At 34.4% G+C, this 26869-nt stretch overlaps 2 protein-coding genes, 2 long non-coding RNA genes and 1 pseudogene across 8 annotated transcripts; 3 read left to right on the plus strand and 2 right to left on the minus strand.

Annotated features, from left to right (window-relative positions):
- Positions 1–1097: 1097 nt before the first annotated feature.
- Positions 1098–1544, minus strand: LOC145617031 (uncharacterized). Its single transcript, XM_081671734.1, has 2 exons — positions 1248–1544; positions 1098–1202 (listed from the first exon to the last, which is right to left on the minus strand). Exons 1-2 carry the CDS (start codon positions 1542–1544, stop codon positions 1098–1100), a joined length of 402 nt encoding a protein of 133 aa, XP_081527860.1.
- Positions 1545–1624: 80 nt separating this feature from the next.
- LOC145618787 (18S ribosomal RNA) lies at positions 1625–3553 on the plus strand (annotated as a pseudogene).
- A 4435-nt stretch (positions 3554–7988) lies between these two features.
- LOC145617605 (uncharacterized) lies at positions 7989–11532 on the minus strand. Of its 3 annotated transcripts, none has more exons than XR_014107764.1 (5): positions 11220–11532; positions 11038–11142; positions 10381–10540; positions 9972–10090; positions 7989–8291 (listed from the first exon to the last, which is right to left on the minus strand). It is a non-coding gene; the product is annotated as an uncharacterized LOC145617605 (long non-coding RNA). The 3 variants fall into 3 exon arrangements; XR_014107763.1 differs by having other exon boundaries at positions 11038–11149; positions 11224–11531; XR_014107762.1 differs by having other exon boundaries at positions 11224–11528.
- Positions 11533–13166: 1634 nt separating this feature from the next.
- Positions 13167–17135, plus strand: LOC145617489 (F-box/kelch-repeat protein At3g06240-like). 3 transcript variants are annotated; one of them, XM_081672198.1, is made up of 3 exons: positions 13168–13596; positions 14493–15660; positions 15890–17135. In XM_081672198.1, the coding sequence occupies exons 2-3, from the start codon at positions 14499–14501 to the stop codon at positions 15919–15921; spliced, it is 1194 nt and encodes a 397-aa protein (XP_081528324.1). In that variant the 5' UTR covers positions 13168–13596; positions 14493–14498; the 3' UTR covers positions 15922–17135. The 3 variants fall into 3 exon arrangements, with proteins under 3 accessions (XP_081528323.1, XP_081528324.1, XP_081528322.1); XM_081672197.1 differs by lacking the exon at positions 15890–17135 and having other exon boundaries at positions 13167–13596; positions 14490–15820; XM_081672196.1 differs by lacking the exon at positions 15890–17135 and having other exon boundaries at positions 13169–13596; positions 14493–15820.
- A 181-nt stretch (positions 17136–17316) lies between these two features.
- On the plus strand, positions 17317–24705 carry LOC145617491 (uncharacterized). The gene is made up of 3 exons (XR_014107744.1): positions 17317–17813; positions 17928–18360; positions 22047–24705. It is a non-coding gene; the product is annotated as an uncharacterized LOC145617491 (long non-coding RNA).
- Positions 24706–26869: the final 2164 nt, after the last annotated feature.

The following is a 26869-nucleotide window of genomic DNA, read 5'->3' on the forward strand; positions in this document are numbered from 1 at the left end:
ACGCTAAAAAAAGCTAAATTAATAAAATTCGACTTAGGCATGTAAGCACGGCATTGCCTAGTACGATAGCATGTGGGTTTGAGTTGTGCATGGGCTCACCTTTTGAAAACTTTGGGGACAAGTCTAGCTAACCCCAAAGCATGTGGGTTTGACAAGAGGCACGACTCACAACCATCTTTATAAAATATGATATGTATAACACAACTTGCTCATCTGTCACAAAATAACTTTTCAATAACACAATGCAAATGTTCACCAATCTTTTTTTTTTTTTTTTGACGAGATATTCACCAATCTATATATCTATACATATTAAAAAGAGGAAATTTTGTCAAACATGAAAGGAATAGTGTTATGAATCTAAAGTCAATGAGGGCTTGTTCTGATTGACTGGACTGAGCTGAGCTGAACTGAACTGAATATTTTATGAGAGAAGGAAATTAAGATAAAAACTGAACTGAATTGAACTGAACTGAGCTGAAAATAAGCTGAAGAGAACAGCACTGACATTTTCTATTCATAAGGTTGACAAAATTGGAAGAATTTAAGTTTTATATTCATTTTAGTTGCATTTCCTTTCATTTGGTGAGTCACCAAATTGTCCTTTCTCCCATTTTTCTTCCCTTCCATTCATATTCCTCTTTTTTTTTTCTGTCATCAAACCCATAAGGCCATAAACATATTCAGAGACAGAAGTATTAAAATGATCATTATAAGTCTATGTTATAGTAAAAAAACAAAAAAAGGATCACATAAGTTTCAACACTAAAACCTCAACAATTCCAAGACAATGGAGAATTATTCTCTTTAAATCTTCTTTATTTTTTTCCTAACATTATGTTTTAAAGTAGCAACGAACCAAGTATAACACCCAAGCCACACACTAGTTAGGGACTGTTCTCTTCAATTTAATTTCAGTTCAGTTCAATTCAGCTCCAATCAATTTAGTTCAGTCCAGCTCTTAATTTCCTTCTCTCATAAATAGTTCAGTTCAGCTTAGTTTCCTTCAGTTCAGTTCAGCTCCAATCAGTTTAGTTCAGCTCAACTCCAATCAGTTCAGTTTAGTTCAGCTCAGTTCATTAATAATGTTAGTGAATCTAGTTCTGGATATATTCTTTGGGTTCCATCTCGAAGCGTTCATACTTAGACATAAGCAAATCAATTTTTAAACGTTTCACTTCATTAGTTCCCTCATGGGTAACCTGAAGTAAATCCCAAATTTCCTTAGCATTCTTGCACCCCATAACACGATTGTGTTCATGTGGTCCAAGCCCACAATGAAGCAACTTAACAGCCATGGAATTGATTCCCATTTTATCAAAGTCTTCCTTCTCATATTCAGACATTGGTTTAGGAATTACCTCGTGTTGAGCATTGGTTTTGGTTACTTCGAAATCTCCTACCTCGATGACTCTCCAGACTTGATAATTTTCTGCTTTGATGAAGATCTCCATCTTGTTCTTCCAGTATGTATAGAATTTCCCGTTGAACACAGGAGGTCGTTGAGTAGAGTATCCTTCTTTGAGCTTTTCGTGAGTATTCATCTTGTGCCAAGATTCTCCTCTTCAGGGTGTCCTGATTTCGAGAGGATTAGGCTATGATACCAATTGTTACTTTAGAAGAATACTTCAAGAGGGGGGATGAATTGTAGTAAGGGAGAATTTAGCTAACTTTTTGCGGAATTGATAAAACTAAGCTAAAGGAACTTTAAAGTCACATAGAGAGATTTTACATGGAAAACCTCTTGGCGCTAACAAGAGGAAAAACCACGACCACTCGGGTCGTGCCTCCGGCACTGTTACTTTGAAGAAATTAGAGTGCTCAAAGCAAGCCTACGCTCTATATAAATTAGCATGGGATAACATTATTGGATTCTGGTCCTATTGTGTTGGCCTTTGGGATCGGAGTAATGATTGACAAGGACAATCGGGGGCATTCGTATTTCATAGTCATAGGTGAAATTCTTGGATTTATGAAAGACGAACAACTAAGAAAGCATTTTCCAAGGATGTTTTCATTAATCAAGAACGAAAGTTGGGGGCTCAAAGACGATCAGATACCGCCCTAGTCTCAACAATAAATGGTGCCGACCAGGAATCGGCGGATGTTATTTTTAGGATGCCGCCAACACCTTATGAGAAATCAAAGTTTTGGGTTCTAGGGGGAGTAATTGAAGGAGTTATGTCTTCGTCGTGTGCAATTACTAGATATATAATTGGATCAAATTATGGAGATAATTAAGTCCGGACATTTGGGTCGTCGTTTTGCCATAGCTAGAGGTACTTACGATCTTTGGACTAGTAAAATAGGCCAAAGCCCAATTGGACGGATCCTATAAGGTCACACAAAGGGGCTAGATCGAGCATTAGAGGACGAGGCCCATCATGGGCCTCATCACTCTAGGTGCCCGGCCATATGGAGGAATAAGCAGGGTTTTGGGCTTCGTGCACTAGTCTAATTATAATGGGATTATAAATAGACTAGGTGCCTAGGTTTGCAAGGAAGCAGTTTACTGATCTTTTGATCAAACCCGAATTAGCAAACACGAAACCCAACCCCTCTCATATTCCTCTCTCTCACGGCTCTCTCCTCCTCCCCGGCGCCGGTGGTGTCTCGTGGTGGTGGTGGTTCGTGCGGTGGTCGGTTGTCCGAAAAGGTGGTGATCGCGGTTTTCCTCAATCACTCGACCAATCTAGTATTGGTGGACGGCTCGTTCGAATCTCGTGGACTAAGTAGAGGAGCAACACTTGGGGCTCTATTCTCTCCCTGATTTGCCTGTCGAATAGCTTCGTGGAATTCACGCTTCAAAGGTATGATTATGTGTCTTGTGTGTTATGCATGTGATTCTTGGGATTAGGTACTTTATTGAATATGATTCATATATGTTATTTCCGCTGCGTAGTACCTATAAACTCCTACAGTATGGTCTCAAGGCTGAAACTTAAAGGAATTGACGGAAGGGCACCACCAGGAGTGGAGCCTGCGGCTTAATTTGACTCAACACGGGGAAACTTACCAGGTCCAGACATAGTAAGGATTGACAGACTGAGAGCTCTTTCTTGATACTATGGGTTGTGGTGCATGGTCGTTCTTAGTTGGTGGAGCGATTTGTCTGGTTAATTCCGTTAACGAACGAGACCTCAGCCTGCTAACTAGCTATGCGGAGGTATACCTTCACAGCTAGCTTCTTAGAGGGACTATGGCCTTTTAGGCCACGGAATTTTGAGGCAATAACAGGTCTGTGATGCCCTTAGATGTTCTGGGCCTCACGCGCGCTACACTGATGTATTCAACGAGTCTATAGCCTTGACTGACAGGTTCGTGTAATCTTTGAAATTTCATCGTGATGGGATAGATCATTGCAATTGTTGGTCTTCAACGAAGAATTCCTAGTAAGCGTGAGTCATCAGCTCGCGTTGACTACGTCCCTGCCTTTTGTACACACCGCCTGTTGCTCCTACCGATTGAATGGTCCGGTGAAGTGTTCGGAGAAAAGTGTATCAAATATTTTGAAACGGAGGAAGTATTTATTAATACTAAATAAAAATTAATAATAATGATTACTAATAATAAGTAATATTGAATAACATTTAAAAATTAATAATTAATAGAAGTATCAATAATTATTAGTTATTAATAATAATGTATTAATAATTGAAAATATTTAAAATAAATTATATTTATTAATAAACACTAATAATTACTAATAACTGCGAGTAGGGCATTTTTCTCATATAGGGTTCTATCTGTATTACGGAAAGAGCCCCACCACGGGGTGCTCACCCATTGACGACGGTTTCGGCTCGGTTACTGGAAAAAGTATTGTCCCAAGAAACAACTCATTCATAGGGCAATCTAATAGCGACATATATATATATATATATATATATATATATATATATATATATATATATATATATATATATATATATATATATATATATATATATATTTATATTTATATATATACATATATATATATATGTATGTATGTATGTATTGTCTTACAGAGTTTGAAGTCGCCAATAATTTTTAAGGAAAACTCGTAAACCACGTATAATGTGTGATTCCTCGCTAATGACTTCATTCCATGGTCATAAACCAAGAGATGTGGGCCTGGCAAGAAGCAATACTTATGCAATGGAATGCATCGCAAAAGTACTTCTAACGACTCAAACAAGGGTTTCAAATTCGCAAATTGACAATATTCATACCATGCAACAAGTCAAGTTAATACAAATATAAGTCTTTGGTGATATCTTGAATTAAAAGTTCACTTAAGGTGCCCAAACATGCATCAAATTGTCCAAAGAATTGATGTTTATTAGTAAACAAGTAATTCAAGTTAGTCCTTTAACAATAATAATGTGATGAAAGCAATAAACAATGTGAATACTGATGAAACCAATGAAAAATGAAACGTTTAGAGATGCTCAGGAATGTACCCCTCTCGCCTCAAGAAGCAACGAACGGATTTTCGTGGTGATAGCGAAACAATAGGTTTCTTCTTCCTTGACTTGCACTTCACCACAACATGATGAAGAATCAAAAGGAAGAATAAAAACTAAAACTTTATGTGTTTTTATGTTTTTTTTGTGTTATGTTTTTATAGCTTTTAGTAGTCTTTTGTTCTTTAGAGAGAAGATGTAGAGAGAGAAAGTGAAATTACGTAATTCTAAGTGTGTTCATAAATTCTGATGAATCAGGGTTTTGAAAAAAAAAGTATTTATATGAAATTTCAATAGATGATTGAAAATCATAAAAGATTTAAAAATAAAAGAAAGATAATGAAAAATAAATTAAAAGATAACAAAGATGACAACAATTTTGAGAGGATAGATGAAGAATATTGGAAAAAGATTAGGGTTTTTGAAAAGATAAGTCAAAATCTTAATTATCTTTGAAAATCGCACAAAACAGCAAAACACAGCGTCAGATCTATCCTGAAACTTCTCTAAAAGATCAGAATTTTCGAAACGACCCGAAACAGGGAATTTGGAGCTGGCACAATTACCAATTGTGCTGGCCTTTGCAATCCTAATTTTGTCTGGCCTGTGTTCTAAAACCAATGCAGAATCACGTGCTGGAATCTGAGGCCTAACAAGGCGGGCACTGTTACCAACAGCGCTGTTTTGATAATTTTCGAAAAGTATTTCGCATGGAAAATCACTAAAAACAGTAAAAAGCACCGAAAACCGCGATAACGCGCGAATTTTGCAAAACCGATAAAAGTAATTTGAAAATCAAATAGATAGAAAATAACAAAATAAGAATGAATGAAAAAAAAAATGAAAGAATAAAATAATTTTGAGGTGACTCAAGTTTGGTTTATTTTCTTTTGTACCAAAGGTCATATGGGATTTCCTTATCCTTTTCATTGGAACTTGGTTCACAATATAACTAGTCTTTAAGGCGGCTTCTCCCCATCAACCATCACTTAAACCTGAATAGGATGACATGGAATCAACCATTTCTTATCTCTATACTATATTGGAATTCCTATGGACTTTGGTGTCCACATGGAATTACCAATATGCCCTCAACTTAATTATCTACAAAGGAAAACATATGGGGGTAAAGTAGGCATAATTAGAAAACAAATTAGCAGTTATCCCGATTAATTGAATACCCTAAAAATATAAACGGTTAAACAAAACATATAAGCCAAAACAGATTGTTACAAACTCAAAAAAATTTGACGAAAAATAAACCAAATTTTAAATTTTCAACGCTAATATCCAACTGCTCCGTGCAATCTCACTAAGGATCACTTTGTCAAACAAATTTTTACACCACTCATAAAAAATCAAAGGATTAAGCAAAGAAAGCTGCAAAATTGGAATCGAAGAAGGAGATAACTGTTGTTAGTCACTGAAATAGGTAAGCAAAAACTGAATTACATACGATTATGAAATCACTGCTCCAGATTGGAATTTGGCACTATCACCCTGTACCTCCCCATTAAGCTCACTGCTTTGGGCAACCTGAGTGATGTTTTCTGAACTGCCAGCAATTGACGGCAATGGTGTACTAAGCAAATGCCGGCCTGCATCAGTCAGCAACTTGAAATCACGTTTTGATGTGGTGAAAACTTGAAGCAGAGATATGGTACCTTGGTACATGCACAGATTTTGCTACCTGCTCTTTGAAGAATGAAGTGTGAATCAACTGGTACATGTGAAAAGTGTATAAACCTTGATGGAAAGAAAAATGTTATGCATAAAAATATTAACTTGCTCATTTGGATGTCATTGCTAATGTAGCTCAGCTTTGTGCTTGATGAACTACCTTTGGCTTCGTGAGTGCCAAACCTTGTATATTCTCAAGTGCTTTGAGGCTCTTTACTTGACGTTTGAGAAATAGTTGGTTTAATTGCTATTAAGAATCAATTGGTCTTAGCAAAATGACAATGTTTAAAGTTTTATAGGCAGCAATTTGTGTGATTGTAATTGTCTCTTGCTTATGAAATTGTAGTAGCGGATTCTTAGGCACATCATGATACCAAATTTATAAATATAACTAAAGTAACAACCGCTGACATCATCCCCTATTTAAATTGTACAGGTGTCAAGTTGTGGTAAAAAAATTTCCCGCCTAAATTAATTGCTGACATCATATTTTAATTTTAATTTTTACTTTTTTTTAAACCTTCTTATTTTTTACCTTAAATTATTAAAATATACACGAAGTACAGTTTTTTTGAAGACAAATATTATATTACGAAGGATGTTATTTTCTACATATTTTTTTACATTATTATGGATTTATAAAAAAAAATTATTTGACTTCCAAATATAATTACTCCCGATTTAAGAGTACTATGTATTGCATAATTTGGTTAAATTTTTACTATATTCAAAATTATTTAGATCTAAATACCATTGCAATTAATGGTTTGAAATTTTTTATGTTGTGCATCGCACAGGGCTAATTTAGTTTATAACTATAGATCACCATGCATGGCACGGGATCTAACCTAGTTACCAATTAATGTTGTACATTCGTTTACCCAGGAGCACGAAATTTATGATTTTAACAAGCATGTATGAACATGATCCAACTGCCCTAGAAATTTCAAAAATTTTTGTTTTGGGCCCTTGAATTCCTAAAAAATTGCCATATAGTTCAATTTTGGCCATTTATGGATCATATCACTCAACATCTATTTTTTTCCAAGGTCTTTATTCAATTTCACCTTAAATATGTAGTGTACACAACTTTAAAATGATTTTCCAATTATTGGCAAATGCATTTCATTGTTTTCCAACACCTTCAAAAATCCTTGTTCCGATTCTTCCATCTTTTTTTACTTGTCACATTTGACCAAAAAAACTCACATAATTTGGATTAGGGGTACTTATTGAGCTGAGCAGCTCGCGAGCAGCTCGACTCGAGCTCGTTTGAATTAGCTCGTAACTCGATAATTTTATTGAAAAATCAATAATTTTATATGTTAAATCTTTCAAAATAAAATTTAACATTGACACTTAATATAACTAGTTGAGCCATCGCGCGCGATAGCCCAATAAAGTAGTTAAAAGTGTCGGTAAAATGTAGCATAAGTTAATGTGTAATACTAATTGTGATATTGAAAACGTAAGAATAAGTGTTTTATAATTAAGTATAGAAATATTATTATTCACGTTGGCTATTAGTATATTAATATTGTACTCAATTACCTCACCTTTAAATAGTTCTCACTCCCTAAATGTCCTACATAATTACTTCACTTCCCCACCTCTAAAAATCATAATTACCTAACTCTTAAAAAATTGCTCACTTGTATAGAATGTGTTCACCTCTAAATACTTTGTTCACCCCTAAAGAGTTTGCTCACCTCTAAAAATCATCTTCAAATTACATTATCCTAAATTGCTCGCCTCTATTTAGTTTTCTCATGCCTAAATAATTTGCTTACCCTTTAAAAAAAAAATCACTTTCGAAAATTAGTATTATATTCAAAATTGAGTGATAGTTTAAAGAAAAAATTTTGATTGATCATAATTTTATTCATTTATTTGTACCATATTCCTTAAACTGGTATACATATTCCCTTGAAAAAAATTGTAAACATCAACGAAGGCTGCATCTTGTACCGCATATTCTTTGTGGAAATAAAAGCTACCTTTGATTAATTATAAAAAGCACTATCCTTTGTCACACATCAAAATTTATCTTGCTTAATTGCTTCTTATTTCACATCTTGAGATCGAGCAACATTTGTATGGTCGGTATCCTTCATTGGCTTCAAATCCACCTTAATATTGTTCTAGACTAACATGATCATCAACCTGCAACATCAAATAAAATAAGCAAATAAACACCATTACTTTCCTACCAAACATATTGCTAATTTTGAATTAATGAAAATAAACTCATTACCATGTGTATTCAGGGAGCTTGAGTATAAATTCAATGAAAATTAAACTATCACGGTGTGTTTGGATAAAGAAATGGGAAAGAAAGAAGGGGAGGGAAGAAAGATAAGTTTTCCTTCCAAATTTCTCCATTATTAGAGAGATCAATTTCTTATTATTTAATCCCTCCATTTCCTCTACCTCCAATTCCCTTATTTTCTCATTTGTTATCCAAATGAAAGATAGTCCATCCCTCCTTTTCTATTCCCTTCCTTTCCCTCCACTTCCTTCAATCCAAACATAGTGTTAATGACCTTCAGCCATGACTTAGCATCAATCCAAAACATTATAAAGCCACAATTAAAGTAAATCGAAGATTTTCTTACACTTTTATAGAAACTAGATTTAGGCTGTGATGAATAAAGTAAACAAGATCTATCTGAGCTAAAAAAATAATAATAGTGGAGTGAAGCAATCAAGTTTATATGTACATGTATGCAAATACTTTTATTGACATTGTTCTTGTATGCAAATTACAGAATAAACTTTATTCATGTTCCCTAACTTAGCAGCAACATATATTTGTATGTAATGCAAGTACAAATAAAGGAGGTATCATAAACCGACAGGGAAATGAAGGACATTTAAACACATTTAGTTTTTTTTTTTTTTTTTTTTTTTTTTTTTTTGGGTCACTTGTCAATTTTATAAAACATAAAGTAAACACCACCTAAATTTCTATTTCAAACGGGAAAGATCTTAATTCATATACAAAACCAATGATTTGATCCCTATCAAAGTTGAAATTATTGCCTGCAAAACTCTTGAAGAAATCAACAAACTGATAAGGAATCCACCTAATTTTGCAAATAATATTCAGAGATCTTGATCAGATTAGGAGCAAAAAGATACATGACTAAACCTGGTAACATGTCTCCATAAAATTCGAGAGCACAAAAACCAAGCAAATGGACAATTATGTTATGCTGCTATTGGTACTGAAGCTAAACTCCACCATTTATCAATTACAAACCATATAAGTTAATAAGAAAAGCATAATGCAGGAAAACTTCAATGCAATGCTTACATGCAAATCCTAGACAATCCAAACTCAAACAGGAGAACAAGAAAGAGATATACAAATTACAAGAACCATATCCTTTACAGGAAAATCCTACAAGGCACACCTGTGATATATACAATACCCACAATAAAGACACAATTTCATTCAACTTAATTATTCGTCCAACATAATCACTCCACAATGTGTGAATTCATTCAACGAAAATAAGATTAATAAACAAGCAATTCGACAAAAACAAATAGGGGGAAAACATTCAACAATGTCGAAGTAATCTAACAAAGGGAAAATTAATTTGCCTTAGATGATAATCATTTTCAGCCATCACAAATTTCACTTCAACACTACTGACAAAAACAACATTTGTGAAGGTTTTACACATTTTAATATTAATACGTTTGTTCCAACCATCAATCCACTTTTCTATATACATTGATATTGAACCAATGACACATTAAGGATTTTTTTACAATGTATAACAGTGCCCAAACTAATTAAAAGAGCAAAGCAAGTTCCTCATTTAATCGACTCACCTTAGTGGTATATTTGCACTTTGATGCTCAAGTACAATGATAGCATCATTGCTGATCCAAACCAAGCTTTCATCTTCCATCATAAGGTGAGGATCAACATCAGCTACTAATAGCACAAACTGGAAAAAGAAGTTAGTAAACTTAATGTCTGAAATGATTTCCAGCAGTTTTCACATTGATACCAACTAAAAATCAGGGACATAGCTTAAGATTTGACAGATATGTTTAAATAGCGAACCATTCTGCCTTTTTTCATGGGATAGTGCTGAACATTATTTTCTTGTCCCAAATGTATAGATCAAATGGAATTTAATCAGCTAAAAAGATCTACATCTTAACATCTACATTTTTATCTTATATTATCAGAACTATTTACACATGGTCATCAATACCAATGTTTTGTACTTACATAAGTATATATGACTCAGGTCCCATAGGTCCTGTATAAATTCCCCTCTTTCTTTATAGTCTTCTTTCTCTTTGTGTGCTGAACTTGCTGCTGTAAGTAGTCTAAAGGGCTCTGTGCTTTAGAATGGAATCACTTGAATAAGCTGATTCATCCATAAACTCTGAAAATGTTGCACTACAGTTATGAGAATCAAGAAGCTAAATGGCAAATGAAATTATTCAAATATCACAAGTCCTTTTAGGAAATACCATATATCATACAATAAAGAAATTAGCACCCTTAAGCGCTTACACCCCACAAGTAAAAGCAGTTTCAAAAAGAGCAGATAATTCACACTAGAGATTCTATTCTCAAGACATGAATGTCCATATACATTAAAATGATGTTTTAGGCTTATTGTCTAAGAGGCAATTAAATGGAGCAAACTGTTCTTTGTGCCCTAATTTTAAAAAAACATTAATTCAAACCTTAGAGAAGAAGAGATAAAATTCTCTTTCTGTTTTCCTATTGTGACTAAAAATCACTCAAAATTGAAGAACAAACAAGAAAGCAAGAACAAGAAAAGGTTAGGTGGAAGAGAATGGTTGAAGCAGAACCAAGGAAATGAGGACAAACTTCATTTATAATTATAACTATAACCTTTAATTTGCTCCATACCTTATTTAATAAGTTCGTCACAACCAAAACCCTCGATAGTGATATTAATCAAACCACCGAAGCTACAGCCTCGATCTTCCCATCTCCTTGTCTTCTTGCAGCAAACTGACAACTAACAACACGCATTAGAATCCCCTTTATCCTAAAATCCCTAAAATCAAACACAATCGAAACACTCATACCCACTTGAGATACACGCACATCATTTCTCCGTATCTTGTCAGCCTCAAACTCTCTTTGCTTCCCTTACAAATATTTTTGTACTTCCTTTGCAAAGTGTTTGAATTCTACCCCCCTACAACCTGTTAGAAATTAGAGGTTGATTAACATAAATAATCCAAATCAAAAATTAACATCAATAACGCTATAAACAGGTTAAACAAAGTTTATTGGATGAAAGAAATAGGAGAAAAAGTCATATGATGAGATCTCAATTAGTCGCCGGTGAGCAGCCCACCACCCCCACCCTGAGCCTACCTACTCGCCCACCCCCAAATCCCCGACCCTACTCTTCTCCACGACCCTACTGCTTCTCAAATAATTTTTAATCCTTTTCTCTCTCCTTCCCCAAATACTGCCACTGCTCCACCCCCCCTCTCCATCCCCACCACCACTACACCACTCTAGTCCCATAACCGCCACCAGAACCGCCCCCTCCCCTTCCCGACCACTGCTGACAACCTCCCATCCCCTTCTCACCAGGCCAAAACTCCCACATACCCCCCCACCAACCAGTCCATATTCCACCCCCACCCTTTCTACAGCCCCGATTCCACCAATTCCCGACCACCACAGCCAACCCTCACCACCAAAAATGTCCACACACCCACCAATGAGCCGTAATCCCCCACGTCACCCAACCACAACTCCTTTCTCCCTCACGAACAGCAGCCACCAGCAACCCTAATGCCCTGCTGCTGCTCCATCTTCTTACACCAATAACAACAACCCCACATCACTAATTCCTCAATTGCCCACTAAATCACAGCCAACGCCACCGATTACCTCCAAAATTTTACTTCAATTCCAAAAAAAAAATAACTTCAATTATACAGGGTAAACTTCAGTAATCAATTAACAAGGAATATCGAAGTAAGAAAAACGAAAAAAAAGCATTGTTCTATAATTGATCCTACTAAATACCAATTTCACCCAACTATCAAATTCAATATAGCATCTTTGCATCAACTGACCAAATTAAATATAATTAGATAAGCATTAATCTTAATATCATGAAAAACATCAGATTAATCACGATTAAGAGCTAGGTTATGAGTATAAAATAATAATAATAAAAAAATCAAATTAGCATTGACATTCCTCGCAAGCTGCTTCAATGGAGGGATAGCTTAGAAGTTTCTTCGATGGAGGATCGGAGAAATTCACCACCTCCCTTGGGTATGAGAAAGCATATGGCAGAAAGAAAGAAAAAGGAGAGATGGAGTGAGAAAGATTGGTTCAAAGGAGAGAAACCAAAAGGCAGAAATGAACGGTGGAGCAGGAAAAGGGGAAAAAAACAACTTTTTTTTTAATTTTTTTTTTAAGGGAAGGGGAAAAAGCAACTGAAGTTGAAGACCAGAGTCAATTAACAAGGAAAATAAGAAAAAGAAAAAAAAAGAAGCAAGGGTATAGTCGTCACTACACTGTAGAATTGAAATAGTAACACAACTTCTAGTTCTTAAAAGGGTAAGGATAAATTCATACACTTTAACAATACAAGTTTAGATAAATTCGTGCGTGTGAATCCCTCCGTTTTTAAATACTTGCTCCACTTTCCTTTTCCGGCCGTTTTTAAATACTTGCTCCATTTCCTTATTTGGAAAGCTTTAACAATATTTAATTTATTTCTCTCACCTAGTGGTCCCAACAATATTAATTCTATATTCTCTCTCCTTCAATTCTCTCCACTACTTTTGGTTTTTAACAATTTTTTATTCTTCCATCAACCCCACTACCTCCATATTTTATTATTTTCTTCAATTTCTCCTAAAACTCCGCGCATGGAGAAATGAAGCAAGTATTTAAAAACGGAGGGAGTATAGTTTTCTACTTTTTTCACATGAAAGTTTTTTTTTTTTTTTTTTTTTTTTCACATGTTAGTTTTTTAGATGGTAGTTTTTTTATAAAATGATGGTATTATGTTAGTTTTTTAGATGGGAGTAGTTTTTTTGAAAGGAGGGTAGTATTTTATTTTTTTTTTCAAAATGAGAGGGGTATTTTGGAAAAGTGAAATTTATCACCCAAAATCCCCTTTCACTTTATAAATAGGATATAGGATATGATAGGATATATCATATATAGGATAGGATATATCATATATAGGATAGGATATAATTTCCTTAAAGAAAAGAAAGAATATATAATCAATAATTTCCTATAAAAAACTTAATTTCAAGAGGGTCAAAACTCAAAAGCTGAGTGCAACCGTACAAGCAAGCAAAACTAAAAAAGGCGTAAGCCAATTGAAAAGCGAAACAAAGTCTGCTACAAAATCACAAATCAAAGCCCTTCCAATCTTCATCCTCGCGATTCAAGATTGAACTCATCATCCAACATTGGGTAAGATTCGAACGAATTGAATTGAATTGAATTGAATGGGATTTGTGATTTGACAAGGTTTTCAGTTTTCATCTTAGGGTTTCATTCTTTCATTTCTGCTTTTCAGAATTTCGTTTTATTACTAATATTCAATTCATATACTTCCTTTGCGTTTTTTCAATTGCTTGATTGTATTGCATTAAGCATGTTGCTAATTTTTGCATTAATTTTTTTATTGAAATTGGTCAGATTAGAAAGTAAAAAAAATACATATATATTTAAGCTATTTTTCCTATAATTTGAAACTAGAAGGAATTTAATTTTTGTATTTCCTTTTATGTGTTCCATTGAATAAAGAGTATAAAAGTGGGAAGATTGAACTTAACCTGTGGTATATACACTGAGTATTAATAATACAGTGTGACTGTGGCCTTGTTTGGCAAATGGCTGTTGGCGGTTGGCTGTTGGCTGGTTCACTTGGCTTGTTTGACCAGCTGAAATGTTTGGCTGTTTATAATGGCCTTTGAAATTGGCTGTTTAAGCTGACTTTTTATAAAAGTGTTTGGTAAATTAATTGTTGGTTGTTGGCTGTTTATTAGATAATCTGTGGGCCAACAAGCCAAAAGCCAACAAAAAAAGCTACTCAAAGTAGCTTTTTCATTTTGGCTTAAAAGCTAGCTTTTTCGCTGACTAAAAAGCCAATTACCAAACACATTTTTTGGCTGTTTGACCACATAAAAAAGCCAAAAGCCAACCAAAAAGCCACTAAAAAGCCATTTACCAAACATGGCCTGTATGTATTTGTGTTAGTATATATATTTATATACCTGCCAATATGCATATATAGGAGCATATCAAATGCTTTGAATTTCAGTGAAAAGTTCTGCAATGTGATTGTTGATATCCTAGTTTAGTAGGTACTAATGGATCTCGTGGATACAAACTGCATCATTCCTGAAGATGTATTTCGGGACATCCTTTCACGGCTTCCGGTGAGAAACTTGTTGCAATTCAGGTGTGTGAGTAAGTCATGGTGCGCCCTAATTGACGACCCCACCTTCATTCAAACACACTACAATGCTCAATATGCATTGCACAAAGTACATGGTGATCTGCCCCAACTTCTCTGGAGACGCTTGTTAACCATACGACGAATCTATCCAATCCAATGCCATCTTCTTTCTAAACAGCACGGGGATGACACTGTTTTGAATCTGACACCTGATGTAGAGCGTCTTACAAACTCTATTTTCCCCAATCATCCATATATAAGCTTTGATGTCTTTTGCCGAGGCATTGCTAATGGCATTATTTGCCTTCAATTTCAAGGCATGGATATACAACAATTGGGCAGGGGATTTTTTAGTTGTGGCTTGTGGAATCCTGCGTCTCGAGAGGTGAAGATTGTTGCCTTTCCACATGTGCCCGATCAACGTACAAGTATACCTGGAGGGTTTGGGTTCCATGTTGTTGGTTTCGGGTTTGATCCTATGTCGAATGATTATAAGATTGTGGCTATTATTCCTGTTAAGTCAGACATTGTTTTGTTGTACATGGTCTACTCACTAAGCACAGACTCTTGGAAGAGGGTTTGCCAACCATCTTTATTGGGTATAAACGCTACTGTGAGGTGTCCTGAAATGGATGCGTGTTTTAATGGTGTACATTATTGGATTGCCAATCTTCTGAACAATGAGTGTGACCCTAAAATATTTAGGATCCTATCATATAACTTTAGCACCGAGGTGTTCAGGTTTTCTGATCCACCGCAAGGCGCTCTTCCACCCGTAAATTACAACGGTAACGAAGTGAAGTGGAACATTGGGCTACACAATGAAAGTATTGCTCTTTTTTTCATTCGCACAGCGGGTGAGGCTAGTGTTGACATCTGGACTGCCACTGAATTCGAGGACGGCGACTTTGGAGCTCCATTGGCATGGCAATGTTTAATTTCCATCAAACCAATTATTGAACGATTGGGTTCGTGGGTTGGGGCGCAACGGATGAATGGTGATCTTTTATTTTCTATGTTTGATTGTGAGTTGAGCCTTTACAATACCACAACAGGCCAGTTCCGGAGAATGGGTATTAACTTTGATATATGTTTTGGATATGTAGAGAGTTTGTTCCCTTTGTCAAGGAGAGTTGTTGTATTGACATAAATAATAATGCATCTGTACCCCTTAAAATAGAATAATAAAAATTATGCTGTTGTAAATTATAAGTAACATAATTCGGATGACCAGTGTATTGCTTTGTTTTTATTTGTGATTTGGATGATTAATAAAATATTAAATTAAAATATGTGATTTAGATGGCCAGTTTTGCACTCGAGGAATGGGATAATATGCAGCGGTGCTAGTAATCGTCTTATTTATATAGAAAAGAGCCTAGCACTGGTGAAAGGGAATGACATACTCCCCCAAATCCACGTCATGTGAAGAACATTGCGGTTAGTAACTCTACCTTGTGGGCTTCTTGTTGAAGTCCCACACCTCCTTTATGTACCTGACTGGTGGTTTGAGCAATGAAGGGATATATATTGTGTGTCAAGGCATCATTGATTGTAAATCCTTAACTGTCTTTGTTTTTCTTCTGTCGAAGGGGTAGATCTGTCGATCACAGGGAGCCAGACTACTTCATGCTGGCTTTCTATCCTTACTGGTTGTTGCCTTGATTCTTGATACATTTGTTCAAGAATTGAAATCTCTTCATGAGATACGTCGAAGTCTGAAAACATTTTTTGGCTTCAACACATCAAGACTGACCTGTATGGAAGTGTAGAGATCAATGCATATGAAAACTATTTACAGAACTACAACGATCAACTGTTCGTTTGACAAAGTTCAATCTTGTGCAGCATTATGATATCTTTTGATGTTGGTCGTGGTTCTTTATGATTTATTTTTGTTTAAGCTGATATAGAGAAGAATGAGTAGTAAGCAAACCTTTTTCCGGAAGACTCGTCAATTAGAGGTGAATCTTAAGAATCTTCATGTTGTCTAGGTGTGATGTCTCAAATGCCCGGATGAGCATTTGGTATGCTTCAATATGATTCTTTTCAGCTGCATTGCTGAAGGATATCATTTAGTCATGGTCGATAATGCTATTGTAAAGCCTGAAGTGAACCTTGATTCTTTCTGTATGAATCTCTGTTTAGCTTGATTTAATAAGAAATAAATATAATATACATAGTTGATATATGATCTATTTGCTTACCAATGTGTTCATGACAGAGATATAGCTGCTTTCAAAGATGTTCATATATGTTGTTGACTATGTGAGCCAAGCTTGAGAGCTCCCAAGCCTCTGTCGTTAATGATATAAACCTAATTGCATCCCAAATGTAAAATTTAATTAGCACTGCAATAATTGTTTTTGAAAAAAGGTGGCTGATATTGGTTGAGAGGAATATTCTTTTTCTGATCAAACTCTTTGAGTCTGAAATTGTGTTGGTAGTTCATTTGGATATCATGTCAATTTTTGTATGTCTAGTCTTTTCACATATTTCTTAATTATATACTTCAAGTTTATATCATTACTATATTCCTGTTAAACTATTGGAGAACATGAACTTCCATTTTTATGATGATGGCCCTAAAAAATAAAAAAACTGCAAAGCATGAGCTGTTGCTAGAGTGAGGCTGCATTGAAGCATGGAGCAGAGACATACTCATAATTCATGCTTAATAGACCTGAATTTTGTATTTTTTGTGATGCACAGGCAAGGATACTCCTGATGATCCAATATACAGCAGTTGGAATTAAAGCATTGACACTTTCATATACCGGTGTTCTGTTTTGTATTGAGGTGGGAGCTCTTTGAACTCAATGATACACTTGGTAACATCGACCATGGCTCTGATGAGATAGCTAAGTGCTTCAAACTTGGGTTTGAGGGAGTTAGCATGATCCATTATCTCAGGAAGGTGCTTAAGGATTGCAACAGACTTTGCCAATGGGTTTACCAGGTAGAGTTGTGCAACCAACCACAATTCATCATAATACACGGCAAAGGCTGCAAGAGTGAGGACCACCTTTGCATTCCATGAGTAGCTCGACACCATGTTGAGTATTGATAAATTATAGTTGTTGCATGTGTATCTTCACTGCTAGAGCTTAGAGGCACAGCGCTTGCAAGTTATCTGCATAAAGAATGTTATTAGGGGACCAGGTGTTCTAAAAAGTGCTCATGTTTGCTGTTATAAGAGTGTGACCAGAGGTTTATGTCATTGCAGGTAAGCATATGAAGAACTTTTATACTTAAATATTCAGGTACAGTTTTATCTCATATTCATACGCTCTATTTACTAAACTGTTTGGCTAACTTATAGGAGTTTCTTGAATTTCAGGAATTGTTTTCAGAGTTTAGATGATTTATCTTATCTCACAAGAGATTTTGTTTATGGTATATGCCAATAGCTCTATCAATTCTCCGTAGCCAGCCTGAAATGCCTTGTCATCAAGCGCCTCTAATTGTGCTTGAGCTCCCTGTGAGTTGTTTAAGCAGACAACTTTTTCATTAAGACAGCTAACATTATGCAAGTCTAGAGAAACGAATGGAGTTTTATAAACTATCTTCAATTCTGCATGTGTTATGTACCTGTATAGAGCCTGGGCTGGTTGGTGTAGCACGGTTAAAGATATCTTCAATGATGTGGAGTCAAGTTTTCACGACCATCCTGGGCATGTGTGGCTCGAAGTTGGTTCAGCATTGTCGTGTCATCAGAAGTTGAGAACAAATGACGGTCACCCCCGAGGCCCTGAATTGTTATTTCCTGGCAGGTACAACAGCAGTCTCCATTTTTTGTAATTTTATAGATTGTGGAACCTAATCTAATCCTGAGCTATCTATTAGCTTCTTATATAGTTCTATCTGATGGCTAGTTAATTAGTTATGGGAATAAAGGATGATTGAACTACCTTGCTTGTAAGAGGGTGAGAACTTTTGATCTGCTGCTAACGACTAACACGGCTAACGACACGTATCAAATTTGGCGCCGTTGCCGGGGAGATTGTGTTTATATTTTTTAATTCCAAAGTATGACTTAATGTAAATGGGTATATGCTTATTATATTATCATAGCTTTATTGGTTATGTTAGCTCTGTACTTATTTGTAATGATGTTAGCTTCTATCTGCAGTATATTCTAGTGTCCTTTACTTCTTTCTATTATGTGCGTAGGTTCTCTAAGTAGTATTGTTTAAGTTGTATGTTCCTGTGCTAGTAGTGTTAGCATATGCTAAATTTTATATCATGCTTATATCTTCTTATTGTTTAATATCTCTGTGTACTAGTTAATGGTACTTAATTGTCTCACTTAACCTTTTGTAATTAGCTACTTTAACACAGACCATAATCTAAAACTTATATATGTCAGTATTGCTACTGTCCTGTAATTTTTCTTCTTTTAAGTTTGTTTCTGTTCTTAACTATACCTGATTCTTTTGGTTCATATATGGTCAGAATAGCTAGTCTTTCCTTATTTATCATTTTCTCTATTGAGCTTGTTTTAGTCAAATTGTTAATTTGTTACTCTGAAATTCATCGGAATAATATTTATGACTTTGAGCATTCAACTGTGTACTGGAATAAATCATGAACGCTACTTTTGCCATGGCAAGAGTATGTACTCAATTGTTGTTGTCATGTATTTAGAATAATTTTTTCTTCTTAATCTTAGATATATGATCTGCTAAATACATTGTTGTTGTCCATCTGTTTCTCTCTTATTACAGTTCATATTGTATAAAAACTAAGACTTGGCTGAATTTATAAAAACTAAGACTTGGCTGAATTTATAGATTTTGAATTGGATTTGTACAGCCAATTCCATTAAAGTACTACAAGTATTACTTAAGTTTGGAAGCTAAGAAAAAAAAACTCCGAATTAAAATATATATATATATATATATATATATATATATATATACTTCCTCCGTTTTCTTTTACTTGCAACACTTCCCTAAAAAGGAAATGTCACAATACTTGCAACACACTATAAAAGGAATGTTACTTTAGGGAAAACTATACTATTTCCCTTATTTAAAGCACATAGCCCACTAAATTGCACTCCTAACAACCACTCATCCCATTTTAAAGTGTATTTTATCATGTGAACCCCACATTTCTTAAATACCGTGAAAAATTGTGTGTTGCATCTAAAAGAAAACGGAGGAAGTATATATATATATATATATATATATATATATATATATATATATATATATATATATATATATATATATATATATTATTCATATTGATGCAGAGGTAATTAATTAGATCATACACTTTGTATATGGTTTAGTTCAAGTTTAGTAAATATGAGCAGTTGCTTAGAACTTCCAAATTATATGACCTGCATCTTCATTATTTATATATATATATATGTGCTCAACAATATAAAGTTTTGATGATCACTAATTTGCTCGTACAGATTGCTCAACTAATGACCTTATTGAGTACTAATAGTGCTTTAGTTAGAGTAATATTATGAGTCTTTTGCTTGTTTCTTGGTACCATTTTTGCAAGCTTTAGTCTTGTTTTACTCCTCTTAATAATAAGCATATATAAACTCAAGTGTTTAACATGTTTTATTCACATTTTTGCATGTCTTTTGCTTGTGATTCTCTTTTATACCTGTACAAGTTGGGTAACAAGGAGTATTTGACTGATCATCATCTCAGTTAATATATGTTTTTGGTTAAGAGTTCATGATGTTCAAAATTCTCAAGTTGATTTATAATAAGTTCAAAGCACCTGAACTCTAAGTCTGAAATTTTGATATATTTGAGGCATAAATTTGGAAACATTCTGACCATAATTTGCTCAATGAATTGATACTCTGACTGTATGTTAGCTGGACTTGACAGAAGTAATAAGAGGTATTCAGTGTAGTCTGAAATTCAGTGCTAAAACTCATACGATGCTAGCATATCATATCCTTTAAAGTATGTGGCCTGCTCATATAGACTTTTGTGTTCTCTACTTAAAATCAAAATGATGAAAGTCAGAATAGTGGTGGCTGCTCATTTGAGCTCTTTATTATACCACTAATTTCTGTTTTCTTGCATAGGTTTATGGAAAAGTCTAGATTACTACTCCTCACCTAGTCTAAATATATGTTTTCAACAAGGGAGCTGAGTTAAAAGATAAAGCTTAGGTTCTATAATTTTGGTTCTAACTTCTAAAGTTTGGTGAAAGTTTGATTAAAATTAGTTTATTGTTTGTTTTGTTTGGCCAATTTTTGCAAACAGATTTATTTAACTCGACCCGCACATCTGATTAGTGCTATATTAGTAACAACCTGTCAATGTTATGTTTTCATAAAACTTTTTGCATGACATTAGCTTGTTTTTACTTCTTGCACATATCTACTTGGATTATATAAGTCACCTTGATTCTATTCTTCTTAATCCTATTAGGACCTAAGATGATTATTGCTTAAGCTTTTACTTTATCATATTATACTAACGATACCACCTGGTAATATGTGAAGTTAAGTTTTTGGTAAGTTTTTAGAGCCTTTAAAGTCCTTGCTAAGGGAAGACATAACATACTCTACCCCATAGACAGGTGCTACTGATTATGTTGCTATTTTTCTTGCACGGGTTAAAGCTAAAATCATAGAGGTGTTCTTAGATGAATTGAGGAGTAGTGTAGAACTGGATCAGTTGTTCTTGGATGCTCTAAATGAGATCAATTTGATGGAATGAAGATCGAGCTATGTCGAGCCAACGACGTAAACCAAAGGCGCTACTTGGGAGGCAACCCAAGAATGATTTTATTGCTTAAATTTAATTTTTCTTTTTTTTTTTCTTTATATTTTCTTATAGTTATTAGTTTTGATTTGATATTAATTTTCTTAATAAGTTAATAATGATGGTCATTTGGTACATCTCCTTTTGGATTTTCGTTTTGAACCACTGTGAGACTGCTTGCTCTTGATTAGTTGTCTAAACACAGAGTTGGATTAGCATCCCTTGAATGGCAATTTGCAGTCTGATTGTTACTTTGAAATCTGCATATCTTTGATCTAAATTTTCTCATGCATTTCACCTTACTCAGAAATCTGCAGTCTTATCAGAGCTGTGTGAAGTTTTAAAATTTAGTTTGCATGTGTCTTAGATCTTGTGAGTTGCTCTTTAATGATATGTTTGAATTAACTTATTTTACTACTCATGCTCTCTGGACTATCTGATTGCACTACATATGAGCTTTTGTTTTACAAATAGTCATGTTAGAACATAATGTTTATTGAGTGATTTTGCAAACATGTTTGACAAGCGTGCCTTTAGTATGTTTTGGGCTGATTCCAGTGCATTCATTTTTTTTTTTTTTTTTTTTTTTTTTATTTTTGTTCAAATTGCAACCTGTTCTGATGAATAGATTGATGTGGAACTTTTCACCAGCTTTATTTATACTATATTCCTTTGTGCTTATACATAACTTTATGAAATGGTTTTAGCTGGTTGCACAGAAGAACTTTAGGAAGCTATAAGACCAGCGATGCAAGGATGCTTCGTGTGCTGCAGAACAGAGACACAACACTGATTTTAAATGCTGCTATGGTTATCTGATCAGTTCACTCATTATTGGCAGAGCAGAAGGCTTCCTGAGCATAGCTTTCTGAGCATAATTACACAGCAAGCATGGCTTACAAACGCAAATAAACCAGATAAGTGTCTTCTTTACCTCTTCCTTTCTTTTTCTTTTTTTGGTTCCATTGAGGACAATGCAACACAGTGTGGGGGAGGAGTACGAACATGGTTGTTTCATGTGATTGATTAGCTGGATATAGCTGGATTTAGTTGGTTATAGCTGGTTTGGTGTTAGTAGTATGCTATTTTGGTTGGTTTACAGGTTAATAAATTTTTGGTTTTGTCCAATTTTAGGGGAGATGCTGTCAGAATTTTAAATTTTTAGTAGGTCATTAGTAGTTATTTAGTTTTATTTTCTTAGATTCTAGTTTAGTTAAATTTCAAGTTGATTAGTAAATAATAGTGTAAACATTTATATATGAAAAAGGGTGATTTTCTTGTTTTTGTCATATATCGGCTTATATTGGATTAATTAAAAATGGCATGTAAGATGGCATAAATCCCTCTTTGACACGGTTTGTGGTAAGATCGTTTGTTTCCCCCAAATGCGATAAGACATTAAGTGGCAACATTTTGGACCTAGTGAGGATATTTTGAGCCGTCTACCGTTCATGACCGACATTTTTTCGGTTCAAATTAGTTTCATTCACGTGTGATATATCTCCTCTCTTGTTTACTTTTATCTTGAGTTTGCATTGATTCTCCCCAAGATTGCAACTTTTACATGTTTTAAAAATGATTGAGGCATTCTTTTCACATTAGAACTTTCAGAGCTTATATGATATTCATATAAATTATTACCTTTGTTTAACCCCTTTGAGCCTAATTTCCTAATTTTCTTTATTTAACCATGCATTACAAGCTTGTAGCCTCCAACATTATTTACCTAAGCTAATTAAATGGAGTTATTATGATATGAAAATGTGATGTATGTCGTATTGTGAAAGAAATTTGTTCAAAAGTGAAAGGGGAAGGTACTTGAAGAAAAAAATGAAAAGAATATTAAGTGGTTCGAGTGAAAAAAATGAAAAATGAAAGACATAAATAAAAATGAAAAAAATAAAATTTAAAAAGAGAAAAAAAAATCAAGATCATCAAAGCTTATAAAATACAATATATATTATGGAAAATGTTGTATTGGAGATATTTACATTTGTGATGATGAAGGGTATGTATGATCCAAAAGAAGTGTGGAGTAATGGTGTTTGTTTATTATCATATGTGGAGTCTTCTTGGACCTTGGCATTTATAGGCCATGTTATTACATTGTTCATACTCCATTTAGTTTGGCTTGTTATTAACACCACATTCCTAAATCATTTCCTACCCTCAACCTTAGCCCCATTACAACCTATATAAAGACCTCATGATTTTAAACATGTATTAAGTGTACATTATATAGCGAATGAGGGTGAGATGTGATTCAAGCTTAAAGAGCGAGTACTCAAGTTGAGTTGAGTCTTGAGTGAACCTACTCTCTCTCATCTTCTCCACTTAAATACAAGATATTTCATTTGAGAGTGTAGAGTGTTTACTATCTAGTGAGGGTTACCATGAAAAGTCAAGTCAAATTTGGGGGAGGAAAGTGGTAAGATTGGTTGGTCAATTAGGGTGCTAAATTCTTTGTAAATGCCTAGAGTATCCATGTTTGTTGGTTGTGACAACCAAAATTTTCAAAATAAAAGGATTTCAATCATAATGTTTACACCAAAGTTGCTAATTGATTTGAAGTTTCTTAGTATTTTCTTTATTTGTTTAATGCATAAATTGTATTAATTTAGGGTAGCTTTCAACATGATCATGGAATTTAGTAAAATTAGCAGATAATTTGTGAAATGATGAACACACAAGTGAGTGCTTTTTGTCCCTAATTGCATGCTTTATTTCACATATCTTAGCTCCTTTATGGTCTCATCTAAGAATTTATAAAATTTATTCAAAGCTGATATTTTGAATATACACCTTGACAATTCATTAAATTTAGTGCGATCTATTTTTGTAGCATATCTCAAGTGGACCAAAGTGTGTCGATTCAGACATCTTGTTATCCTTCATCTATAGAGTAGCATTTTTATCACAAAGATGGATTTGCTTTCAACCATATGTGTTTTCTGTCACCCATACAAGTTTTGTATTGTTTAGTCATCTCTTTAGTTGTATCTTTCATTGTGACTTGAGTACATGTTAAATATAACTTGAATATGAAAATTGAGAAGATGACTGAAAAGAGAATTTCTTTATGTTGAGGATCAATCGCTAAAGTGGCTGTTTTCTGTTCCTAACTTTCATATTATATGTATTCTTCAAAGTTTGTGTTCCTATTCCTAAGTCGTGGCCATGCTTATCTCGTCCAGAAGGTTCTCTTTCTCTATCTCTCGATGTTTAAGTCATGTTGTTCTAGCAAATTTGTTTTTTTGCTGTTGTTGTTGTTGCCTTACTCTGACTTTCGCATTTGACTTTTGCTGCCAATTTTGGCGCTTTCATGTATTAAAACTGTGATTCTTTTAATTTCTTGATTCTATGTTATTATTAAACGTGTGTTGTTAATCCCTTGCTTCTTATATTATTACATAATACAATATAAATGTCCTTTTATTACATAACATATAATTAATACAAAGTAATATAGTTTTAGCTATCTAATATTGCCTTGTCTGTATTTTTTCCACAGCCAACAATCTTTTTTTGTGCCGGTATAGGGCACTTTATGATGTGTTCTAGGGTATTATCTAAACAAATTTGTATCTCTGTGAGGTATTTCTTACTAGCAGAAGTCCCACATTTAATTTGATATATTCTGTCGGATCCAATAGCGTGTTGAATACCATCCAAGTAGCTTTGAATCATATATTCCTGCGTGGGGGAAGGAGAAATACCTGGAACCAAATATACCCATTAGCAATATAGGAACTTTGAAACTTAATTTTTAAAAATTAACTTAAGATTTACAACCTTTTTCTTGTAACCCGTTCATTATTCGGTGGGCCCATTGTTCTGTTAAACTTATAGCATTTTGGAAGAATGGCACCTGAGCTTGACCCGAACACGTGCCATGTTTGTTCCATTCGTGTTCCCAAAACTCTTCATTGGTCTTTACAAAGCTAGGCCAATATATTTGCATATCTCCAATGAAAGGCCGTATAAAATGACGGAGAAAACAAATGGAATATTTTTAATTATAAGAAATGTCGAGGCTTATATGTTGATTGATGTAGTAAAAGGAGTATGTATATATACCTGTAACAGATTTCCGTCGTAGTTTTTGGCACAATCCAGCAAAATTTTCCCTTGAGAATCTTTGGGCCATATGCCATGGAGGGTGAAGTCTAAAAGGGTCGCTGGAGGATGTGTTCTGCAAGTTGTAGTCTTGCATACTCCTTTGGCCCATAGAAGGGCATATACTCCAAAACCAATTTAACGAGGAGGGGGTGAAGGGGGAGGGGTGGAAGGGGGAGGAGGGAAGGAGCATGGGGGACAGGAGAATGGGGGGAGGAAGGAGGAGGTAGAGATGGTGGAGGAGAAGCGTTTGCAGATAATATTAGGAATAAAACACATAACACTGCACACGACATTTTGAAATTTTGGATTAATATTATACTGTTGCCGTGGAACCTAAGGGTTTATGTAGGCGGTGAAAATGTTGTATGAAAACATCATGAACAACATATAATCATATATAGAACTTAAACTGATGACACTGATTTAGTGGATGGGATTTCAATCCCCACTAAACTCAAAATAAGTAATGTTCTAGTTTTGTATGAAAATAACATAAAACAACAAAGCGTATATATAGAATTTTAACTAAACTGATTTAGTGGATGGGATTTCAATCCCCACTAAACTCAAGATTAGTATTGTTCTAGTTTTGTCTGAAATCAACATAAAACAACACTAACCATATATCGAAGTTAAACTACTCACACTGATCTAGTGGATGGGTTTTGCAATCCCCACTAAACTTAAGATTAGTAATGTTCTAGTTTTGTACGAAATCAACATAAACAACACTAAACATATATAGAAGTTAAACTTCTCACACTAGTTTAGTGGATGGGTTATCAATCCCCACTAAACGCAAGATTAGTAATTTTCTAATTTTATGTAAAAACAGCATGAAAACAGGCACTTGAGGAATGGGATAATATGCAGTGGTGCTGGTAATTGGCTTATTTATCCAGAAAAGGAAAGAAAGAGAGCAAGTTGGCTCACCTTGATTCATTTTGAAGACTGTTTACACATTTGCTTTTATCTATTCATAATGTTTTGTGCAATTTTGCAGTAATTGTAGTGTGAATTGTGTGATAGGTATCAGCTCTCACTTGTTGTATGAGCTATAATATTGCCCTAGTAATGTCCTTCAGCTTACTGAATTAGCATAATGTCAATTTTAAATTTAGATCCTGTTCTTCCGGTCTGAAATATGTCTACTTTTCAGACCAAAAGAACAGGGCCTTAATCAAGCTGCAAACTATAACTAGGATGAATGACGTTAAAAAATTCACTGTGCTCATGCTAAGCAAGTGCATATAATTTAGGAGTAAGAATGCTCAAGAGTTGATTGCAAGTTGAAAATTTCGGAACATATGATTCGGTTTCATGCTGGCATGAATCCAATGAGAAGCATAGTATTATATCTAACAACAAAGAGGATTACATCAGGGTAAAAGCTTCAAAAGAAACTGCACTA

This window comes from Chenopodium album, chromosome 26, assembly GCF_948465745.1.
Source record: "Chenopodium album chromosome 26, dcCheAlbu1.1, whole genome shotgun sequence".
In the NCBI taxonomy this organism is placed as follows: domain Eukaryota; kingdom Viridiplantae; phylum Streptophyta; class Magnoliopsida; order Caryophyllales; family Amaranthaceae; genus Chenopodium; species Chenopodium album.

What these genes read in the sequence shown, in the direction of transcription:
- LOC145617031 (XM_081671734.1), bottom strand. Translation starts at nt 1,544, where the DNA reads ATGAATACTCACGAAAAGCTCAAAGAAGGATACTCTACTCAACGACCT. An exon ending in GACCACATGAACACAATCGT is followed by an intron (nt 1,203 to 1,247) that starts GTTATGGGGTGC and finishes GATTTACTTCAG; the next exon opens with GTTACCCATGAGGGAACTAA.
- LOC145617489 (XM_081672197.1), top strand. Translation starts at nt 14,499, where the DNA reads ATGGATCTCGTGGATACAAACTGCATCATTCCTGAAGATGTATTTCGG.